Genomic DNA, 16,687 nt, shown 5'->3' on the forward strand with positions numbered 1-16,687 from the left:
TACTAAAAATAATAGTGTGTAATTTAGTAAAATATGGTTAAATTACAAATGTTTAGTTATTTTCTGTACTTCAAGCTTATGCGAAATCTATTCAGGTTTTTCGAGCATAAAAACTTTTTGCTGAATCTTTATGCAAGTATAAGAGAAGTACAGTGCAATTAAATATTAAAAAACGAAGGAAAAATCTATGGATGTAATTTACGACATTAAGGCCCGACTTTGCCTGCATGTTTTTTTACACTGTTATGAAAAAGATAATACCAAAAGTACGAAATATATCCGCTCACGCGATTCATGCGTCTCTGGAAGCATACCACACCTAGAGGTGCCGGTGATGATTTTATACCGATTTATCGGATATCGAAGTTATAACAGGTAAAAGAACTAATACTAATTGCTATTTCGGTAACTACTCTAGCAAACCATAAAGTTTTTAATGCCTGAGTCTGTCATTAAAAAAGAAATAAACAACTTCAAAAATACGTCACGACAATTGTGTGTGTTATTGTTTGGGCTGGTGATGTCGGTGTTTATTTATTGAAAACATACCGTAAGTTGCGTTTTTTCAGTTTACCCTGAATATAAATGTTTATAAGCTATACTTTAAGGAGTAATTTCATGGTAAACATTAGAACCACTCAAACGGAATATTATCATATTTACCCAAGTACACCAAAAATTTCATTAGTGCTTTTTAAGTGCAGGATTTGCGGTGTATTACTGCATTTTATTTCAGATGTTTTTATTGTAGTACGGAGGGTATTTATTTAGCAACGCAGAATAATAATTTTTATTTATAAAAACTTGTATTTAAACTGAATCCTTTTCTAATTTGCGAAACCAAATAGCCGCCATTTTGCGGTAGGATGAGCGCATCGTGTGAGCGGATAAACAGCAATCCATTACGAAACCTTATGTCTTAATTATATTTAGGTACCTTCTGGAAAAATGGACTTTGTACACATTGGTTCTATTAGCGATAAATAATATTTCGAATTCACAAATGCTATAAATGTTATAAAAAAGTACGCCGAAGCTCACGAATGTGCACTTCATCAACACGTGAACTTAGAGGCTATACAGCTACTAGACAATACAAATATAGTGCGTAGACTATAAAGAACTAAAATCTTTTTTGAGTTAATGTGGTTAAGTTATAGTGAATAAAATAAATATTAGTGCCAGTGTTAATAAGACCATGAACACATGAATGAAGTGTCTCACCCTTAACAAATATTCAAAGATATTTTGTTAATGAATAGTTTCTTGGTATTAGTTATTGTATATTAGGAAATTATGTTAAATTAAAATTGCTTATTAGTCTTGTAAAATGCCTAGGTAATAAGGTTTTGTTTTGCTTAATAACAAATTTAAAAAAGTTGTAACGAAGGACTGTTTACTGGCGGAGGATCGAGATCAGCTCCCAATGTTCAGGGTTGCCATAGTTTGGGAACTGATTGATAACCTGCCCATGTGTTTTTTGTCAGTTTAAAATAAAACTCAAAATTTGTATTTATTTGTCACCTGTGGTAGTTGCATTACTATCATTCGTTTTTTATTATTTGCCATTTTATCGAGGTCGTAGGTTTCCGCGATTGCTTTACATTGGAAATGAAACTCTATACTAACTGACACTCAGCCGTGACCATGGGGTCTGTAGAGGACCCGAAACATTGGTTTGAAAAAAAAACAAATACTCAATTTAGATCTGACTGATTCTCTCGAGCTACAGCTTCATTGCCCAGAAATAAACGACATTTGTTAATTAGGCCTGGTTAGTCTGGAGAGAGAAAGTGTGATTTTTTTCTGTCATTCACTTACCTGGTTGACGAAGATGGGTATGAGCGTCAAGTGTCGATTTCGACATCGCAGATAAAGAATTGGTGCCATAGCCTGAAACAAAATGATACAATTAATGTTGGAAAATCTCTCGGTTCATACACAGGAGAAGTTCGGTTAGGAACAATACTGCCTGCTACTGAAGGAGAAATCCTAACACACTTTTTACGCTTCCTTTAGTCCCTTCAATTTCTAACGTCGTTCTCAATATGAAAGTGGTAGTCTAGGAGAGTACTGCCACCCATTTCTATTACAAAGCCCTTCCGGTTTTGAAGAGCGAGGTTGCTTGTGAAGTTACAGGCACATGGGAGTTGCCATCTTATGTCTTAGGGTGACGGCCGTAGTGGCATTCCCCCTCAGATCTTTGCGATTTTCAGTGGCACTGCAACTGTTATGGACAGGCGTTTCGCTTACCACTAGGTGCGCGATTTGTTCATCCCGTCATTTAGCATCATAAAAAATGATACCTAATTGAGAACCTACGCCTCCCAACGAATGAGTTTCGATAATTCCTCTGACACTTCTCAGACCTGTAGTCTATGCGGAAGCCTTGTCCTTCGGTACCATTTTGTTTTGTCTCTAACCATAGACAACCAGAACTGAATGTGCTGCTACTTATATCTCAGGGCGACGGGCTTATTGGCTCTTCTCCTCAAATCTTTGGATTCGTATCAATTCCGAATATAAGAAATGACGGTCCGAAATGTCACAGGGATCATTTTAACTAGATGTACAAGCGATATTTTTTACCCTTTTGTACCCTTTGTATTGTGGTCAATAAAGTTTAATAAATAAATAAATAAATATTCGTACTTTCTCGGATTGGAATCGGACTTAGTGCACAAGCGACATCCGAAGTGGGTCCCAGTTTTCTAGATATGTGTAGTGTCGGATTCAGAACGAATACGAATTGGATGCTGTGCGCGAATGCGCTGAGGGCTGGCGTATCGTGACAGGAGCACGATTTATTCATCTGGTTACTTGATATCATAAAAATAAATCTCCCTTTCATATTTGCTCTAACACTAAGCTCGTTATAAGTCGCCCGACTTTTTCACAAAAAATTGATGAGGACATTTTGAAAGGGACTGTCTGTAATTACCAATCAATTTCAACGGTAATGACGGTAAAAAATACAAAACCTTATCTCCGAAGTCCATTGAAACAATAATGCTATTATAGGGAGAGACAATCAATAACATTGATCGTCCAATTCCAATTCTTTTGAGTATGACGTCCTGTTATTATTTTCCCCCCAATTACAATATTACATCGATAAATACATTTCCATCGATAACTACATCGATAAAGACGGTTTAGGTACTAGGTTTAGGTTTAGTTTTATAAGAAAAGTGAAGTATATACGAGTGCAGTCAACGGCAAACAAGGCTGTAAATAACCCTTTTGTTCAAATACCGCCTCCAGTGCAACGGAACAAGATCCGTCAATTAGTAGCTTCATGTGTTGCAGTCTATACTTACAAGTTTCCCTTGTGAAGGACAATTAAACACATTATCATTTTCATTTTCATATTTTTGTCTTAATTTTCCAAAACACGTCAAAAACGGGCAATCTACATGTATAGGGTTTTCGAATAATAGTTTCACAATTAACGCGAGTTAAAGCTATTGGGCCGTTGTTACGGGCGCCTGGGGGTTTTGCGCCCTTGCATCACACAAATATAAAACTAATCCGCAGAGAAAAGGGTGCATTTTTACACAAAACCTCACAGGGATTAAATTCTCTCTTTGATGCTCAATCAGATTTCACGCGTTGTTAGTGCTGAAGAAACACTGTGGAAATTCTTTTTGATATTGGGTGTATTTTTGATTCCATGTTTTATGGTGTTTGGTTCTTTTGATGGGTACAAAGGGTGTGATGGTACCATGTTTTCTTTCTCACTTTAAAAGTAGCTCTACAGGGAAATGTTTTTGTTTTTTTTAATAGCAAAGAAGTTGATTTCCTCGCTAACGGACTAGATATTTGCTAAACCAGTATACATTTTTAGATAGCTTTCTAATTTTTTAGTTAATTCTTTCAAAAGGTAATAGAGAACTTAGTTTTAAATAGGATGCAGTAGATGTCTTGGTGAAATAAAAACCCACGTATCTAAAAGATCAAGTAACTAACGGTGCCGTAGCGGATAGTATCATTAGGTTCGGGTGCTAATCGGAGTGAATAATACCAAAGGATATTTACAGTTTATTTCAACTACCAATCTACATCTACCAACAAAAGAGAACAGACAGTGGCAATAACAAAGAAAAAGGCGCCAAAAACAATTACATTTAAATTAAGAATTTCAAACTTAAAGTAATCTGCTAAAAAGATTATATATGTAGGTCATTGACCTACTACATACAGTACATAATCTCAGTACAGACTACTAAAAAAACCGACCTCAAAAGTACGTGGAATTACATATAATTACCAAGTTTTATTGAAATCGGTTACCGGAAAGTGCGCAAACCCGGATCCATCCCCTAGTTCGCCACCGTACGGTACTTGACACAGGAGATAATAAAAATCGGTTCTCACTACTCAAAGTATATTGAGAGAGAAAAGCGCTCTGAATTGGAGAATAACAAAAGCAACCATTAAAATAATTGCTCCTTATAATGAATTTAGGCTCTATTTATAAATATGAATCTTCATGCGTGAACAGTCACCCTTAGCGGGGGATGATTTTCTTCAAAATGAAATGGGACTACTATGGAGGTACCCTCTTTCCAACAAAAAAATAATCATGAAGATCGGTTCACAAATATCGGAGTTATCGCGTATAAAAAAACATACAGTCGAATTGAGAACCTCCTCCTTTTTTTGAAGTCGATTAAAAAATATTTGTAGCGACGGCTACGATTCGCTACATGCGTTTTTCGTTTAGGAGAAACTGACACGAGCCAATGATATTACAAATATTATAAACAAAACTGCAAACTTGTGGTCAATTTCCAATAGCGCAGGAAGTGATCGTATTAAAGACATCAATCACATGTAACACGATACAGTAAAAGCTTTATGAAGCTACTCAGGGGCCAATACTGTCGTCTTAAAAGGTATTTGCCAAGATGCCTAGGGGAAGAATGGTGTTCTAGTACCGGTCACGAGCTGATAGAAGCGGTGTTGGAATGCATAAAAAAATAAATAAATATTACAGGTTTTGATGGTTAAGGGTGTTTTGGTGAAACTATTACCACATAGGACTTGTCAACGTTGACTCAGCGCGACTGGGCCATCCTTTCACTTAGCAATAAAAAAAGCTTCTGCGTATTGAATGATACGTTTCTTCCAGGTACGACACTACTGCAACATCGATTTTATTCTTTGATATTGTCGCTGTTGGATTCTATCACCGTACCATACCACTCAGGTCATCGCAATAGTATAATAAAATAAATGTAACAAATGTAATAAAATGTGTAGATGTAACTCACTCTAACTTCATTGTAGTAGCGCGGCTTGCATGTGTGTGGTATTTACAGGCGCACACATTCGCATAATCTGGCAGTGCACTCGAGTTGCACAGCACGGGTCATCGCACACGACATTATAGAATTAAAGCATTCAAAATAGAAAAATCCGTCCATCTTTCCATCATCAGGGGAACAAACGTAGGCTGGGGTTCCACCGCAATGTTGTGGATATTCCAAGGATTCGCATGAAGCTCCACGCTATATAGATTTTAAGACTTTCGTGGTTATTCACTAAATGATTATCACTAGTATCAGGTTTCTTACCACGGTATGACTTCTTCTTATTTTCCCGATATTTCACCGCTCCATGGTCACGGGTTGACTGGACGGCGGCAGATGACAGACGGCAGTTAACCCGTGACCATGGAGCGTGCAACCGTTCCGAAATATCGGGAAAATAAAGAGAAGTCATACCGTGGTGAGAAACCTGATACTAGTGATAATTATTAAGCTCCACGCTTCCACATTTATATGGCGAACGGCTATGGAGTGTAATTTCCTGCTTTGTTCCCTGAACGGTATAACTTGGGAATTTTCAAGGTGCGAGTGATTAGATATTGTCTTGGTGCGCATGCTACGTCGTCGACTTCATCGTCACTTTCCATCAGGTGAGATGAAAGCCAAATGCGGACTTATATTTTTAATAAAAGAAAATGAAAAATCTACAGTAATGATAAGTTTAGCTCTTTCAGGTCGTGTCTACATGTGATATTTGAAATAAATGTTGTAAACAACGATATCTGTCCTAGAGTTTCTTACTTGTTCTTCTCAGGGGAATCTGCCTTACGAATCAATTTCGTGATTTCTAGTGAAATGTGTTTGCCTATTACAGAAATATATTTTTAAATTTCATTCTTGATTTGTTCTATTCTAAAGTCTGTACATAAAACTTTTTATGCATGCTTAATTTACCATAAACAAGCAGGGTCCCCAAAGTTTAAATTAAGCCGCAGCAAACGCGTCATAACCACGAATTAGATATCTCATTACGGAAGATCAAAGGATCGTCGTGCCAAAACTGTTTGCAAAAGACAACGGTTCATGGTGTTGGCACCGAGACACAAAGGGTGTTTTAAGCTTACCTATTTGTAGACGCGTCAATGGGTGGGGTTTAAGTAAATTACGTTTTACATTTATCACTGTTTCATGACTTATTGATCGACTTATCCACGTATTATACGTCCCACTACTATGCACGGGTCTTCTCTTATCCAGAAGATTTTGATCATCGTCTTCCCAAGCACGCGCAATGCTGCAAAAATGCTATGTTGAGATCTTCACACATGCTGGGACTAGAAATTAAAGTCAGGTGAATGTAGCAGACAAGGATTCGAAGCGCCGAACCATACGCTTTTTTACCCGACTGCGGAAGGGTTATGTTTTTGGAGTATGTTGTATACTTAGAATAATAACGCATAGAAACCTAGCCCGCACACGCTAAGTGAGGCAAATTGAATCGCTCCCAAAGGGCCTACACGAGCGGGCGGACCGTCAGTGCTCAAGGTCAACTTGCACCGCGAACAGCTCCAGAATTTTAGCTAAAAATGACGAAATGTGCGGTAAATGAGTGTAAAAATACGTCAGACAAACATAAAATAGATACTAACATCACATTCCACAAGGAAGTAACGCGTTTCAACTTGTTTTTATATAGAAATATTCACTAAAACCGAAAATTAACCTACTACAAAAATAGCCTACATGAATTTGATTTTTGCCTCACTTGTGACAGTTCGTTCGATATGAAACTATCATTCTATGCCATTGACTTACAAGTAAATGGACGACGGGTGTAATACAAAAACCACGAAAAAATGTCCCAAGGCAACCTATTTAAACGTAGTGACATGTAAAGGAATATGAAAAAGCTAAAATGTTGAATTTAAATTGTAATGTCATCGCAGTACTGTCTAATTTTGCTTATTTCGCTGTCAGTCGAACAAACGAAGACTAAAGCACGAATGACGCTCTGTATGTTTAACGCCCTATAAGTTCCGACACTTTTTAGCGCGGACCCGACGTCCATATAATTGTAAGTCAATGTTATATGCGTTATTATTCTAAGATTGTATATGTTATATATACTATTCTTTATTGTTTTCCATCCTCTAAGATGTATGCATACGGCTTGATGGATTTTGATATATGAGGTGTCGCTAAGTTCGTCTTTATTGTGGGATTGTCATAGGTTATAAAGAAATCATTATAGTGAGATTTTTTTTATCTTTCCAGCTAATTATTTTTGCAGTCGGGTTTTTGTTTTAATTAAACAATTTTTACACTTATTAATTCATGTAATACATTGCCAGATAAAAGCTTTCAATGTTTACTAACATAACGTGTTTTACAAATAACGTGTTTCTTACCGTGGTATTGAAAAATCTACAGTAATAATTTTGGATATGATATATTAATTAGATTTTAAGATATCCTTATTTTTATTTACAAAGAATCTTAATCGCTACTGGTTGTATTTATGACACGGTTTTGGTGTCATTTAAGGTAAAGATGGCCCAAAAATTTACACCGCGTGGTTGCACCCTTTGTCTGAAGTTAGTAATCGATTTTCGTCCAAGTAAAAGTACTCGGAGCAACGGAAATTCATAAAAACAAGTCCACGAAAATGTTCAGTTCCATTTTAAATTAGAATTCTCTCTTTTTCTGTCCCATCCGAGGCTCTCGTTTTCGCTTCGCGAGGCGCGAAACAATAGGGTGCTTACGGTTTCCCTTCTCGCCTGAAGCGGTTTCTCCTTTATTTTTCTTCGCCGTCTCGCTAGCTGTAAAGTCATAAAGAGCGAGGAGGACAGAGAACAGTGAACAAAAGCCACTTCCAGCTAATTTTCACAGCCCGCGTCTCATTTCGGGGCAACCCTCGATTTAAAGTATCGGTTATATTTAACTCCCGCTTATGTAGCTGAATTTCGGCTTCGTTTATTTTGGTTACAACGAAATAACGTTTTTTTATTTTGCTAGGGGTTTGATGTCAATAAAAAAACGGCTACGATTTTTGCAAATAGTCGCAATATGTGTCTGCCTGCCTTAGGCAAGTGGAGAACAGGTTTCAAAAAAGAACTGTGCACGAAAAACAAATTAATGTGACTCGTTCAAAATAAAGAACAGCCTGTCTCGTCCTAGAAGGCCACAGTCGATATTCTAACAATAAATTTCACAATAGCCATTTGACAAGCTATTCCTTTTCTTGTGTCGCTCTTCAATATTTAAAATTCGTAATTGGACTTTGATTTTTGTTTTTGCTCTGATGAATTTTTCGCGTGTTCTTACAGTGCGGATAAGCTTAATTATTTAGGTGTGAATGCTTCGTCGTCGACATCATTGTCACTTTCCATAAGGTGACATGGAGGTCAAATGCTCACAATTATTCTTTCATAACAAAAACTTTAGCAGAATGTCAGCGAAGGCTTCGTATGTATTTCATAGTCATCTTTATTATTAATTCATATTGTATTATAAGTGAAACAAAGACATTTTGATTTTAATTGAAAACGAAAGCAGAAAATAAAATGTATTTTTTACTTTAATCTGTATTAAGGAGTTTTAAGAAGGGTAAGGGTGCCGGTGAAATTACATGCTCAGGAGACTGGTCAACTTATTAATATCTCAGCGTGACGCGCGCAGTGACAGTGCTCTTCAGATCTCAGCTCTGGGTCGTACTGCAACTGCTTCTAGGTGCACGAGCTGTTCGTCCTTTCACTTGGCATCCCAAAAAATATAATAGATTTATTTACCTATCATGTAAATCTCTATAAGGGTCTGTAACTAAAAAGAAATAAATCCGTACCTGAGAAGCATTACACTGCAAGCGCCATTTTTGAAATTTTACGGGGGAAGCGATTTTGGATCGAAAAGCAAAACCAAATGTTATTAAAACTTAATTCGTTTTATTTCAAGCCATTCTAAACGTTGTATAGCCTGCATTTCGACACAAAATCGCGTAACCTGTAAAATTACAAAAATAGCACTTACAGTGTAATGTTTCTCAGGTACGGAATTATACTTGTTAATTTTAACAGTTTATTCTAAGATTAATACGAAATTGACTCAGCTTAAGCGATCACAATGCGAGCGCCTGGTAGGTTATTCCCTGCTGTCAGCGGGTAGGAAATAATGATGACTAATTGAAAGTAAGTTCAAATAAAAGTTAACGCAAATAATCGGCTATCTATTAGTTAAATACTGATTAATGAATGCCTCGTTTTATAAGCGATGTTGGTAACTCACGTTCGTAGTTTTTTTTTGACAATTTTGTCTTCATTTTTAAACTTTTTTAATAAAGAAGGAGGTTCTCAATACCACTGTGTTTTTTTTATTGTATGTTGCGACATTTAAGAACTGATTTCGACGACTCTTTTTTCGTTGAAAAGAGGATACGTCAGTCGTGGACCTATTCAAAGGACTAAATATTCCATTTTTCAGGGTGATAAGTCAGGGGATCAAACTAGTTTACTGAATTTCACTCACTTTCCGTTAATAGATTTCGATTAAACTTGGTACTTAGATGTGATTCCAATTAAAATAAAATGTTATGGAGACCCAGAGCAGATCTAATTATGAAAATGGCACACAGATGAGAAGAACCCCTTAACGGTGTACCTAGGAGGACTTCCATATTATGCCTCTATGCCTGACTATAACTGCCTCTGTCGAGGTCCCAGGAACATTTGTATGGCCTACATTTATTTCTCTCGTGAGTTTGGGTGTAATTTGTGTTTGTCTATGTGTGTGTCCACGGCATCCGCGACACAGAGTTTCCCTAGTGCGGGGCTATGTTGAGTGTGTGCGTTATTATTATCATTATGTATTTCAGTTGTCGTTGAGGAGAGCACAGTAATGAACACAGCGGAAGCGGAGCTAACTTTGGAGGCCTGATTTTGTAATAAAACAGTTATACTTATGTTATAGCAACTATAATTTATATTTTCCGCAAATAACGTTAAGTTCACTGTAGTTTTTTACGACGTACAAGTCGTGTGCCTGGTTATAAGCCACACGACTGTCCATAACATTGGCATGAGGCATCGGGACACTGATGATTTGAATGATAATTTGGATATTCTTCATCTTGGCGCAGACATTTTCACGCAATCGCGGCTAGTCCTTCTACTCATATTGCGTGTGGGTCAACTTCACGTAGCGTTCATACGGCACAACTGCCGTATTCGAAACTGGACCGAAATGACGTCACACCCGTACGATTGGTACTTCTCGACCGGCAAAGGCTACAAACGTTATTCAGAACACAGTTATCGTATGAAAATTACCGAACGTCCTACTGTTTACAAAGCAAGAATGTGATATGGAAATCTCTAATTATTTCTTAATGTCTGGATTTTATGTTCAATTTTATTAATTTAGTTTAATGCAAGACTAATGCATTTCTATATTTTAGGCTTTTAAAGTCTTAAAAATTATATATTAAAGGATTATATAGGTAAACGCTGTTGAATAACGATATCGTAGCCGAATCCAAATGTCGTCAATAGCTCGGAAAGCGCCCTTCGATTCGAGAACGATATTCCATCGAACGACTCGGTTAAAATGTCGAAGAGTTCTGAATCGTGGTCCAGGCTATCTACGAGGCAGCACGAATGGCACCCTTGCCGCTATATGGGACTCGCCGATGGTGAGGCGCTATGGCACCAAGGCGGTAGCAGCGCCTCGCGCGGTTCTACAGGGGAATCTCATTATTAAATATTAAAATGTACCATCCCAATTGTTACTAACTAATTGTTACTAATTCGGATTCAGAGTATGCAATAAATGATTAATATTATTACAATAGTTGCAGCGCCACTCTGAGTTTTAAATCGCAAAAATCTGAAGGGCACAGCTACTGTGCCCGACACCCTGAGACATAAGTCAAATTCAAATTCAAATTCAAATTCAAAATAATCTTTATTTTATAGGTAAGCATTATTACACTTGAAATCGTCACAATGGTTAAACTCTACCGCTAATTCGTAAGGCAGATTCCCCTGAGAAGAATGAGCAAGAAACTCTAGGGGTTGCTCTTTGTAAATAACATTTACAATATTTTTTTATTTGAAACATCAGATTGAGACTACCTCCATGAGCTAAACGGGTTACTACCACGGATTTTTGTCATCCAAGTACGCAGAAGTTGTATAATAACCTTTAGTATAAAGTTTTTGTTTCACTATAGTTTTAAACCTCGTGAAAGGCAAATTTTGTATATCAACCGGAATCTTGTTATAGAAGCGTATATATTGCCCCTTAAATGATTGTTTGACTTTGTGAAGACGACTATCAAGAACAGCCAGTTTATTTTTATTCCTCGTATTAATGTTATGTCTGTCACTATTTTTCATAAAGAAATTACTATTCCTTTTAACATAAATTATATTTTCATAAATGTATTGTGAGGCTAGTGTAAGAATGTTAATTTCCTTAAACTTATCTCTCAAAGATACTTTGGGGCCCAGATTGTAAATTGCCCTAACTGCACGTTTCTGCAGGACAAAGATTCTGTTGATATCGGCGGCATTACCCCAAAGCAAAATGCCGTATGTCATTAGACTGTGAAAGTAGCTGAAGTAAACCAATCTAGCGGTTTCGACGTCTGAAGTTGACAAGTCAGACGTGTCTGTAATTTCTCCAGCATCATTACCCTTCAAAACCGGAAAGCAGTAATGCTTACTTTACTGTTGGGTGGCAGAAGTAGATAAGGTGGCAATAATTCCCTGGGCAAACTCTTTCACAAGGAGATTTAATGTTACCTTTGTCAATTTTGTTTTGTTATTGTTGTGCAAATAATTTCAAAAGCTTTTATGTATGAAAACGACGACCAACTGAAAATTGCTCGCGGCGGCAGCCGTTAAAATGATGAAGTGAAAATGTTATATACAATTGTGTAATAGTTTTTTTCAAACCTGTCTCCATAAAAAAATATCGACTACAATATGTTTTACAGACTTCTCGTGTAATTTTCGACACGTTATAGTTATCGAGTGGTTTTAAACATCTGCCCCCGTGATAATAGACACTAGGGAGCGGCGCACAAATCATTTGTAACCATTGTGCAGGGGCATAAAGTCGTCACGGGGTCGTGTAGGCGTTGCGCCGGGGACCGGCCGACGCCGACGTAGCTCCCTAGAGACGAATTACACATTTTTATCGTAATCTGTAACAATTTATTAATATTTGATCAAGAATGCCGCTATAATGCTGTAAATATGTTTGTGCATTGACATATTTATTACTAACTTACTTTTGTGGATATTTTGTTTGACAACCTCAGATGGTTTGCACTGTGGGCGCTGGATGAGGTTTGATTGGAAATGACCTTTTTTTTTGATTCTGGTCTGGGTGTTCTGAGTGTGAATTTCGTTGCTTTGATTTTTTTCATAATGGCAAGTGACGGGATGAACAAATCGTGTTTCTGGTAAGCGACGCGACACTTGCAGTGCCACTCAGAGCTTTAAATAGCAAAGACCTTACCGGCACTGCCACGGCGCCCGTCACCCTGAGACATAAGTTGACAAATCCAATGTGCCTGTAATTTCACCCTTCAGAACCGGAATGTTGTACCTAATGTTCACGTTACTATGGACAAGTCTAAGCGACGTCTTGTAAAACATGACTTTAATCCATTATCAGACGCAGCTATTTTTGTATAAATTTGTAATAATACGTACCTACCTATTACTAATGTCACAGATTCTAATTTTCTTAAACTGTAGGTGTTTTTTTCCTGAATTAGGAAACTTAAAAAACCCCTGAGCAACCGTCGGAATGTATATAGTTAATGTTTACAGTGGGGGATGTTGTGTTGAATAAACCAATACTAATTGATTATGAACCGACACATACAAATTGTCCTAAACAACGCGATAATTTGAATTTATAACCAACGATATCTGTGTACTAGCGTACTAGATGCGGCGTTGCATACACACGCTGTGTTTCACAGATGTGCGGTGAAGATACAATACTTTAATATCATAAATTAATAGGCAACAGAGTGTTCTGACTGCACCATAACAGAGCAGCGATCATATGAATAAAATAGTTAATATGGTTACCAATATAAAAGAAATTAGGCTGCATGGTCTACTGCTGCGTTCCAATTTGGAATGGTGCTGGTGAAATTACTTATGTCACAGGGTAACAGGCGCAGGTGCCAGTGCCCGTCAGATCTTTGCGACTTAAAGTTCTGAGTGGCACTGCAAGTGTTATGGACAGGCGTGTCGCTTACCAACAGACGCACGACTAATTCGTTCCGTCAATTGGTATTATACAAAATATATATTTTTTTAACCCCCGACGCAAAAAGAGGGAAACTACAAGTTTGAAATCTTTGTCTGTGTGTTTGCAAGTGAATGGATGAATTGAGATCAATGGACCTTAGCTATGTCTTGATGGACACCTGTTCCGCTGTTTAAAAATCATCTGCTCTTTTCCCAGTTAGTGTTGATCATTTTCGGCCTTGGCCCCTAGCCTATACTTCATTCATCTTCTTAATTTTGGTTTCACTTTTCATATAGATTTTCAATCATCAATAGTGGAAATGATGTAAGTAAATGGCTTTATAAGCTTTTTCGTTCTCTAGTAAAGGTGGCAGGAGGCGGGGAATGTCTTCTTCTTCATAGATCTTAATTAGTGCATATACTTGCAACAACCAAGAAAGCAAAGAAAGAAAGAAAGCCGCCTACGTTGGTACGGCCACATATTACGGAAACCGGCATGCTACGTAGGAAACAAATGTCTGGCTATGCCACCTCCGCCGGGCCCCGGTAGAAGGGGCAGACCCAAGAAGTGCTTGACGTCGCCAAGGGTGATATGCGTGCCAATGGTCTCACCACTAAGGATGCCGAAGACCGTGCAAAGTGGAGGAGATAAAGCAGGAAAACACTGCTGAGGACGCAACCGGGACAACGCTCAGATGAGAGAGAGAGAGAGATACTTGCAACAACCTTAAGAAAAGTAGTAACAGACGTAATATTAATACGAGGGATAAAAATAAACTAGCTGTTCTTGCCAATCGTCTTCACTAACACGTACACGCTTAGAAAAAATCTTTCGATACGCCTGTATTCGAACCAATGTCTTCCAACCAACAGTGTCAGATGCTAAGCATCGGAACGAATTAGCGAACCTTAAGAATTTTTCTATGTGCTTGTTGCACTTTATGTGTTATTGTTTCCAAATCCCTTTGTTTCTCAAACACGATTCTTATTATGATTAACATAAACGCAACTGGCGTAGCACACCGAGGCAATTCGCAATTTTCGCATTGGATAACAAGTCAAGAGCCTAAACAACAAAAGGAGGCGTCAGTGAAGCGTGCGAAGCGATAATGGCTCGCTGTAACACCCCTGCGATAATCATCAAAATATTGCATCACTTACCGATATATTGTAAATGTCAATCAAAGAATTAAGCTCGTATTGTCGTGTCGCGCTCGGCGCGTGTCGGCCGCGCGTCGGGCGTCGGCCCAACGATCGCGTGCGCCGTTTTAGGGGCGCATTGTTTTCATTTTTACGCATATAAAAAGTTAGTCACGACATTTTTTCACTTTTATTACGTACGTGAATGCAGTGGTTACGTTTACTCGCACAAGTATACGATTTAGGCGTAATTTTACAATAATTTAGCAAGTGGAGGTCCATAGTCTCTGCCTACCCCGGTGGGAGACAGGCGTATGTATAATTTGAGAAATTTATAACGTTTCGAATTCCAAGAACTAAGGTCCAAGACTGGGCAGGATATATTGCGAGGCATGGTCATGCAAAATGGAGTACCTAAAGCGTTAACCGAATGGTGGCCAAGAAGGGGATAAGTGGTAAGATCGTGTTGGATATCACAAACTATGGAAAGTAGTGGATTTCCTATACTTAAGTAGTATAGTGTCTCTCAGGTCTTTACGATTTTAAGGTCTCAGTGGCTCTGCAACTGTTATGGACTGGCGTGTCGCTTACCAACAGGCGCACGACTTATTCGCCCCGACACTTAGTGTCATAAAAAAACCTTGCATAATATGAAGTTTTGGTATTTGCATAACAGATTGAAATTAAATTCATCAATTCAGTTAATAAAAATTTTGATTGAATGATCGTTTTTATTTTATAAACATTTTTCCTAACCACATTTCTTAAAAAAAAATCTGATTATTGTCCAATTGCTCTTTTAGGTTGAATGTCATCAATTTATAAATAAAATGTATAAGTTAATTAAGGTAAAATCACAGTGAATTAATAAAATAATAGAATGTTACAAACGTGAGTACAAAATATAAGATCAAAAAGTATAAGTCTAGAATAGAATAACAATTTCAATATTAATTTAATTTAAAATTATTTTACGGATGCCTTATTCTGTAACTAGCAATTGCCGTACTATGGTAATATGTTAAGAAGAAATATAACTATTTTGTTTAAACTTTTCGCTATTTATTTTTAATCATACAGAAATTTCAGAGGGAATATTATCCATTGTATGTGTATTGCCCATTTCGATCTCTGTTTAATGTACTATATTTCATTACAAATCCATGGCTAAAAATGCGTACAGGAAGCTTGACATCCTTTGCAATGTGAAGCGTTACTTCACACCGGGACAGTACATCTGCCACCTTTGGGGTGGCTCTGCTACGTACCAACTGGCTACCTTGTATTCAATAGACAAGTGTGCGAAAAGGCTTATAGGTGGCTCGGAATTAGTAGATGCGAAGCTGCAGAGCCTTGAACACCCCCGTGAAGTTACCTGTTTATCGCTTATAATTTCACAAGAGAGGAATTACACGACTTAATTGCGCCTTCCCCTTTCCGTCATCGAGGGACTAGACGTAGGCTGGGATTCCACCCCTATGTTGTGGATATTCCAGAGATTCTTATGGCGAATGGAGTGGAATTTCCCGCCTGCAGACTTGTTTCCTGAACGTTATAACTTGGACCTTTTCAAGGCGAGATCGAATAGGTATTATTTAGGTGTGTATGCTCCATCGTCGAGCTCATCGTCACTTTCTATCAGGTGAGATGGAGGTCACATGCGCAGGAACTTATATTTGTATAAAAAAAACATTAACTATGTATTTGTGTTGTCCGTTTTACTTTCCGTGTGAGTAACAGCTGGACTTTTAATAAGGTAATAGCTGCTTACCTTGTGAACCCTGTGACGTTGCATGTGCGGACCATGTACTTTTGTAGGAAGCATCTGAAAAGAACAATATCGTTAAAATGACATTTAAACTACTGTCTAATGTTAATATTGGGTAGTGCTTCATTGTAAATTCCGTTACTTCAGGTAGCACATGCAGTGGGTTTCGTAACCCATGAGCTTAATGTATTTTTTAATGTCGAAATGGATATATGTTACTTGTAGCTTGTAAATCCTGA

General features: G+C 37.6%; 1 protein-coding gene across 1 annotated transcript in view; it reads right to left on the reverse strand.

Moving 5' to 3' along the window:
* Positions 1 to 16,687, reverse strand: part of LOC113239170 (DNA-binding protein D-ETS-3) — a 134,121-nt gene that overhangs the window by 43,123 nt on the left and 74,311 nt on the right. Inside the window, exons 4-5 of the mRNA XM_026476042.1 lie at positions 16,452 to 16,505; positions 1,822 to 1,893 (exon numbers count right to left, since the gene is read on the reverse strand). Coding sequence (XP_026331827.1) covers positions 1,822 to 1,893; positions 16,452 to 16,505 — 126 coding nt within the window. The remainder of the gene's footprint in view (positions 1 to 1,821; positions 1,894 to 16,451; positions 16,506 to 16,687) is intronic.

The sequence above is a fragment of the Hyposmocoma kahamanoa genome, unplaced genomic scaffold, assembly GCF_003589595.1.
Source record: "Hyposmocoma kahamanoa isolate Upper Pololo Valley unplaced genomic scaffold, ASM358959v1 99702, whole genome shotgun sequence".
Classification (NCBI taxonomy): domain Eukaryota; kingdom Metazoa; phylum Arthropoda; class Insecta; order Lepidoptera; family Cosmopterigidae; genus Hyposmocoma; species Hyposmocoma kahamanoa.